Below are 8,646 nucleotides of genomic sequence, written 5' to 3' on the forward strand. Positions count from 1 at the left end.
TAATATATATACCATTATTTATATAATCTTATAATATATATACTTAAAGAAAGCTTTTGATATTAGAATAGTTTTGGAACCTAAATGTTTTTTTAATTTCATGAATTTAAGAACAAATCTTTATAATTAATTAAATTAATTCATGAAACTATTATTATTAATTAACTTGTAATGTCTTTTAATACATATAGTTTAAATATTGTGTTAATTTATAAGGAATATAATTACTATTTTATATATTAAAATATTTTTTATGTTTACGTGTGTGTATATATATATATATGTACTTTAAATATAAATATATTTACTTTTTATTTTATATTAACATTGCAAAAATTATAACTCATAAAATTATTAATTACAGTATATATATCTTTGTTTATATAAACTTATATCATATAAATCTAAAGGGAAGTTATGAGATTAGAAAAGTTAATTGGGTAATTGGGTACCCATGAAAAAGATTTTAATAATTTTTTTATTTAATCGGGTATTTAAACGAGTTAGGGTAATTATAAGATAGTGTGAATGTATTAGGGTTAGGGTAGTAATTTTTAAATTATTCGAGTAGTTAATCGGGTTAGGGTATTTGACTTTTAATAGGGTTAGGGTTCGAGTACCTCGAAATTAACGGGTACCCTACCCGTGGACATCCCTAAGTGCACCAACTCAATGATTCCTTTATAATTTCCTCAAAAGTATGTCTATCAATCATTAACCTAAGGAAACATATCGGCCTCATTCAAATTCATGTTTCAATTCTAATGCAAGCACATTCTCGAATGGATTTCCGTGTGTGTGTGAAATCTTTTATCAAGAAGATCATGACATCCGAATGAGTTTATGCCAACACAAATTTCAAATTAGTACTAGATTTCCATAGGTTTACTTTTCATCTCTCTCTCCACTAATGTAGACCCATACAAAGTTAGGGATCAATACGACTTTATAAAGCTTGTAATGTATGGCTATGGTCAAGGTATGATAAAGGATATTAATGTGGTTCAAATCACCCTAAGCACATAATTATTCTAGAACCTATATATATAGAGCTCTATTTTCCTTCTCCTAGTACACTTTTTCTTCCACATTTGAACTTTTCTTTCATCCAACACTTTTTTTTTTCATAATTTCACACTCCTAAACTTATTTTCTTTGTAATGTAGGTAGTGGGGTTATTTTTCATATTTTGAACCTTTTCTCTTTTTTTTTTTCACATCAACATCACTTTTCCATCTTTTTCAACATTTAGCTCAATTTATATTTCCTAAAACAATATACATGTTTAGGAGTGAGGGTTGCAAAATTGGAGAATCAATTTTAAAGCTAAGCTCAATATTATATAGTTAAACAAAGAAAAAGGAAATTAGGCTCAAAAGGGGTAAACTAAGGATAAAAATTTAGCACGGTTGGCTTTTCAGGCTCAAACGGTCCAAAGATGGCCTAAATCATATCCCGAACTAAGTATTGCCTAAGATTGCACCTTGATAGAAAATCAAGCAAATTCTAGAATTCATGACATAGTTTAAAATTTACATCAATATAAACATTCTCTAGATATTCACAATAATTCAAAGTAAAAGATATTGTGCTTAAAATTATGGAAATCACATTCTAACAATGATACTTAACAAAATATTTGGCATGAATCCAAACAAAAACCTTATTCACCAAAGGCAAAAAATTCAAGACAACTAGTTATCATCATTGGATAAAAAAAATCATTGAAAAAAATTGGCACAACTTTATTTCTAGATTCCTAAGGTTCAACAAAAATTAAATTCTTTTACCAACTAATCCTAAATTATTTATAAATAAGCATGCAAATAAAATTAGATCTAAAACTTTCACAGAATGTTCATTGCTAGAAAAATAAATTCACCCCCCCCCCAAACTTAAACTAAACATTGTCCTCAATGTTAGAAAAAAGAAAGGGAAGGCAAAGAATACTCCCCTGATGGTTGAATAAATCTGGGTAAGCTTTAATCTGCCTCTTCATCACCATTATCCTCTGCATCATTGTCCTTATTGTCCTTTGCCTCATTAGTACCCCTAGGAGGATTAGGTGTTGGTGAAAGAGTAGACATATCTATTCCCATAAAAGCACCATAAGCTCGAAACATGTGATCCATATGTTAATTGCATTGGATTTGATAAGTCATGTGTTGCTCAAATTGTTACCCAAGATTCTCAACTAGGTGCTCAAGGTTCTCAATTCTCTAGGTCATTGACAATTGTCGGTGTCTTGGTCGAAGAGGTGGAGGATGATGTGTAGAAGAAGAACTACCCCTAGTAGAAGTTTGAGATTGTTTGAGGATGAGATTAAGATCAATTGGAAGTTTAGGGTGCAACAACTTCTCACTAGCATCCTAATGTACACCAGCTTGTTTGCACATAGTTGTAATAAGAGAAGGGAACCACAAGCCTTCATGCTTTGATTGTGTAGTGTGAGTCATGGCTTTGTAAATTATGCGACCAATATCAATTGTGCGTCCAGTCATGATTGAATAAATGAGGATGACTCAATCTTTTGTGACATCATTAGTATGTGTGGTACGAAGTAATTTGGAAGTCACAAAATATAACCATATCTTAGAAGTTGGTTTCATCACAGTCCTCTTGAATGAAACTGGTGCATTATTGAAAAATTACCATTGAGCACCCTCATCACAGAGTATATTAATGATATCATCCCAATTTTCATGCTCAACCACATATTGATCATAACCATCGTTTGCAATATCAAGAGTTTCATAAAATTCATTGATGGCATGGCTCAAGAATGGAACTAATTTTCCTCGCACAAAAGCAAAATTATTAGTAGCTTCTACAGCATTAGCATAAAATTCTCTTACCAGAGGGATACTTGCAACTGTTGGTGAAGCACAAAATTTTTGCTAGTGGCGGCCATCAATCATTGGTTGAAGGTCAAGGTGTGTAATCAACCCTTGATCCAATCCTTGCTCAAAGTATTGCAATTTTGTTTACAAGAGAACTTGCATGTCTAGTCATAGCATCAGCTGACACAAATCTAGTATGATCATACGAACCACTGGAATTTTGTCTTGATCTTTTGGGTGCCATTCTCGAATATCCTACAATTAATTCTCAACCAAAAGAAAAGAAAAGTACCAACAAAACACAATAGACTATCAACAATAGTGGCTCATATGTTCTCTTATCATAAAATAATGCCCATAATATCAAGTAAAAATCCTATAATTAAAATATTCTGATACTACTAGGCACAAAAAAATTCAAAATCAAGAAACTTACCTATGTTTTCCACTTTCAACTTATGTTTGAAATTTAAAGCCTAAATCTAAACAATCTACCATACCCATAAAATAATGAAGCACACTATCTCCAGATTCATCAATATTCATTACAAATTTTAAATAATATGAGGTAAGTCATCAATATTAAAAATAAAAGAAGAAACGAAAAGAAAGAGAGAGAAAAAACTAAAAAAAATATTGAAACTTACTTGATATTTAGTGCATCAGTGTTGAAAATCAATGAGGGAGAATATAATGAGTGTGGGTACTTGATCTGGAGAAAGAACTATAAAAGGGAAATAATGGAAAAGGGAAGAGGAGAGGAAAGACGGGAAGAATGGTTGAAAAGAGAGGAGTGGAAGTGCAGAAAATTGTACCACAGGGAAGGGGTAGGTGAGTTGGAGGGATGAAGGGGGGGCCCTCTCTCTCTTTTCTACTTTTTTTTTTTAGTAATGGATTGCCCAAAGCAGGCAGCCCACAAAAAGGGGTGCCACAGCCCTTGTTACTCTTATTCGAGAGGCTGCAGCCTCGCTTGAGGGGCGCCATAGCCCGCATCATGTTCCATATCTAGGTCGCGACCTCTCCTTAGGGAAACCATGGCTTACCCCTTGTCTTTCTTTCTCCTTCTTTTTTTTTTTTGTGGGGGGCTACCCAAGGTTGGCAGCCCAAAACACAAAGTTGTGGCCTCCCATTGGTGGGTGTCATGGCCCTCGTTGATCTAAGCCATGAGGCCGCAGCCTCGCTTAAGGGGCACCGCAACCCGTGTTACAACTCTTCGTTGGGCCATGGCTTCCCCACCCCACTCCCTTAAATTTTTTATATTATATTTTTTTATGTGTTCTTGTAAAATAAAAAGAAAACATTAATAAATAATAATGAAATAAATAAAAATAAGTAAAAAGAAAATAAAAGAAAGAAAGTTAGAATGCTTAGGTTGCCTCTCAAGGAGCGCTTGATTTATAGTCGTTGGCTTGACTTTCTTTGATTTAAACTGTGTCGATAAGTGTGATTGAGGACCTTTGATGATCAAAATCGCCTCTCCAATAATGCTTTAGTCGTTGTCCATTTACTTTGAAGGTTGATTTATCATTAACTACTTCCAATGCTCCATGAGGATATACTTTCATCACAATAAAAGGTCCAGACCAACGAGATTTTAATTTTCCAAGAAATAATTTCAAACGAGAATTGTATAGGAGAACATATTGGCTAGGTTCAAAACTTCTGTTTATGATTTTCTGGTCGTGCCATTGTTGTCTTTTCTTTGTAGATTCTTGTACTCTTATAAGCATTTTGACGAAATTCACCCATCTCATTAAGTTACAAAAGACGCTTTTCTTCGGCCGCTTGAAGATCAAAATTAAGCTTTTTAATTGCCCAATATGCCTTGTGTTCAAGTTCAATTGGAAGATGACAAGCTTTTCCAAACACCAATCTATACGGAGACATCCTAATTGGAGTTTTATATGCAGTTCTATATGCCCACAAAACATCATCCAACTTTTTCGATCAATCTTTTCTAGAAAGACAAACAATTTTCTCCAAAATTCTTTTAATTTCTCGATTTGACACTTCAGTCTGGCCACTTGTTTGAGGATGATAAGTAGTGGCTATTTTGTGCTTGACTTCATATTTAGCTAGGATTGCTTCAAAATTTTTATTACAGAAGTGAGTCCTTTCATCACTAATTATGGCTTTAGGTGTACCAAAATATGTGAAGATGTTCTTGTCTGGAAAGTTTATCACTACCTTAGAGTCGTTTCTTGGCAATGCCACAACTTCAACCTATTTAGAGACATAATGAACAACAACCAAGCTGTATTCATTATTGAAGGGGGGAATGAATGGACCCATAAAATCAATTCCCCAAAATAAAAAATTTCAACTTCCAAGATGTTGTTTAAAGGCATCTCATGTCTTTTAGATATATTGCCCATTCTTTGATATCTATCACATCTTTCAACAAAATTATGAGCATCCTTAAAAAGAGAAGGCCAGTAAAAACCTGATTGTAGAACCTTTGCAGCAGTTCGTTTTCCTCCATAATGTTCTCCATAATCAAATGAATCGCAATGATAAAGAATATTTTCAAATTCTTCTTCAAGAGCACACTTTCTAATGATTTGATCTCCACAGTGCTTGTAAGGAAAAGGCTTATCCCACATGTAGTATTGGACATCATGCAAGAATTTCTTCTTTTGTTGATAATTAAATTCAGGAGGGAACAGTTTACTCACTAGATAATTCACATTATCAGCATACCATGGCAAATCTTTCTACATCTCTATATGAAACAATTGCTCATCAAGAAATGTTTCATTGATCACTGTTGAATTCCCAATGTGCTCATTATTCTCCAATCTCAATAAATGATCTGCCACCTGATTTTCTGTACCTTTCCTATCTCGGATTTCCAAGTCAAATTCTTGAAGCAAAAGTACCCATCTTATTAAGCATGGTTTTACATCTTTTTTCTCGATCAGATATCTAATAGATGCATGGTCTGTGTAAACAATAACTTTAGTACCAACAAGATAGGAGCGAAATTTATCGAAAGCAAAAACTATAGCAAGCAACTCTTTTTCAATTGTGGTGTAATTTGCTTGAGCCTTATCCAATGTTTTGCTAGCATAATAACCAGGATGCAAAATTTTCATTTTTTGTTGGCCCAAGATTGCACCAACTCCATAATCATTAGCATCACACATTAGTTCAAAAGAAAGATTCCAATAAGGAACAGTTACACAATGGTTTAGAAATTTTAGAAAAATCTCTAATAAATCTCCTATAAAATCCAGCATGTCCTAAAAAACTACGAATGCCCTTAACAGAGGTGGGAGGTGGAAGTTTTTCAATGATTTCAATTTTTGCTTTATCTACTTCTAACCCTTTACTAGAAACTCAATGGCCTAAGACTATGCCTTATTGCACCATAAAGTGACATTTTTCCCAATTTAAAACTAAATTAGTTTCTTCACATCGCTTAAGCACTCTAGCAAGATTAAATAAACAATCATCAAAATTATCCCAAAAAATTGAAAAATCATCCATAAATACTTCCAAAAACTTTTCAACCATATAAAAAAAAATTACCATCATACATATCTGAAAAGTAGCTGGAGCATTACAAAGTCCAAAAGGCATTATACGAAAAGCAAAAGTTCCATAAGGACAAGTAAATATGGTTTTTCCTTGGTCTTCAAGAGTAATGGCGATTTGATTATAACCAGAATAACCATCCAAAAAGCAATAAAAATCCTTACCTATTAATCTATCAAGCATTTGATCAATAAAAGGTAATGGGAAGTAATCTTTTTTAGTGGCTTTGTTTAATTTTCTATAGTCCAACATACTTTCCATCCAGTTACAGTTCTAATAGGAATGAGCTCATTATGTTCATTAGAAACTACCGTCATACCTCCTTTTTTAGGTACACATTGGACTAAACTTACCCATGAACTATCAGAAATAGGATAGATAATATGTGCATCAAGCCATTTGATAATTTCTTTCTTTACTACCTTTTTCATGATTGGATTCAGCCTTCTCTGATGCTCAATTGTTGCTTTGTAATTTTCTTCTAAAAGAATTTTTTGCATGCAAATTGATGGACTAATTCCTTTGATGTCTGTAATGGTCCATCCAATTGTTTTTTTGCAGTTCCTTAAAACTCGAAGGAGTTTATTTTCCTGTTCATTCGAAAGAGAAGAAGAAATAATTACTGATAGTGTAGAAGAATTTCCCAAAAAAATCATACCTTAAATGATTGGGCAATGGTTGGAGCTCAAGTGAAGGAGGTTCTTCAATGGAAGGTTTGATTGGTAAAGTTGTTATTGATAATTCCAAAAATTCAAATTAGGATCTTGGAAGACGTGAATAGGCATCAAGATGGTTAACATATTCAACAACTTTTTCATCAATAATATCACATGAAGAATTCAAAGAAGTTTCTAGTGGATCTTGATGATTTTCAATAAACACATTATTCGTTATGTCATCGACCACATTAATTGAGAAACATTAATCATGTTCATTGGAAAATTTCAAAGCTCGAAAAATATTAAATGTTACCTATTGGTCTTCAACCTTTAAAGTAAGCTCAACTTTTTCCACATCAATTAAAGCTCGAGCAGTTCTCAAGATTGGTCTCCCAAGACTGATCGGTATTTCACGATCTTTTTCCATATCAAGAATAATAAAATCTACTAGAAAAATAAACTTATCAACTTTTACAAAAACATCTTCTACAATACCATAAGGATAGGTGATGGATCTATCAGCAAGTTGTAAAGTCACAGAAGTTGTTTAATCTCTTCCAATCCTAAACTTTTATAAATGGATAATGGCATCAAATTTATACTCGCACCCAAATCACATAAAGCTTTAGCAAAACAAAGAGCACCAATAGTACGTGGAATAGTAAAACTACCTGGATCTTTAAGCTTTGGTGGAAGCTTATTCTGAATAATGGCACTGCACTCTTTAGTAAGTGCAATCGTTTCAAACTCACCTAATTTCCTCCTTTTAAGCAAGATGTCTTTAAAAAATTTAACATATCCTGGCATTTGTTCCAGAGCTTTAGCAAAGGGAATATTAATATGTAATTTTTTAAACACATCAATAAATTTTTGGAATTGTTTGTCAAGTTTTTCTTTCTAAAATCTTTGAGGAAAAGGTGGTGGGGGTGTAGGAGCAGTTTTTAATTGTGATTTTTCTTTTGAATCTTCAACAGATTTTTCAACTACAATTTTCTTTTTAGCATCTTTTTCAATATCTTTTTCATCATATTGAATTGAAATTTCTGAATTTAAATCCTTATTGCTTACCTCTTTACTTACCTCTTTTCCATTATGAAGATGGATTGCCTTACAATGTTCCTGACCTTCTCTTCTTGGATTGGGTTCAATATCACTTGGTAAGGTACCTTGAGGTCAAGAATTTAAAGCACTGGCAAGTTGGCCTGTTTGTATCTCAAGATTTCTAATTGAAGCTGCTTGATTTTGAATGGAGGCATCAATCTTTTTTATGAATGCATCAGTGTTTGTCATGAATTGCATGAACATATCCTCCATTGGAGGCTTTTTCTCTAGCATAAGGGCTCTAGATGGAAATCTAGGAGGAAAGTTTGACTTAGCCGCTGATGAAGACCCTTGATTGTTATTCCATGAAAAATTAAGATGATTCCTCCAACTAGGATTATAAGTGTTAGAATAAGGATTGTTCTGTTGCCTATTTCCAATAAATTGACAAGGCTCAGAATAGATGGGACAATTATCATTGGAATGTCCTTCCCTACAAAATTCACATGTCATAAAGGAGTTCTGAACAGCATTAACACTCAGTTTATCTTTTTTTTTTTGTGAGAGAG

At 33.0% G+C, this 8,646-nt stretch overlaps 1 protein-coding gene across 1 annotated transcript; it reads right to left on the reverse strand.

Moving 5' to 3' along the window:
- Positions 7,350 to 7,843, reverse strand: LOC108661383. Its single transcript, XM_018117736.1, has 2 exons — positions 7,639 to 7,843; positions 7,350 to 7,522 (listed from the first exon to the last, which is right to left on the reverse strand). The coding sequence occupies exons 1-2, from the start codon at positions 7,841 to 7,843 to the stop codon at positions 7,350 to 7,352; spliced, it is 378 nt and encodes a 125-aa protein (XP_017973225.1).

This window comes from Theobroma cacao, chromosome 1 (assembly GCF_000208745.1).
Source record: "Theobroma cacao cultivar B97-61/B2 chromosome 1, Criollo_cocoa_genome_V2, whole genome shotgun sequence".
Lineage (NCBI taxonomy): Eukaryota > Viridiplantae > Streptophyta > Magnoliopsida > Malvales > Malvaceae > Theobroma > Theobroma cacao.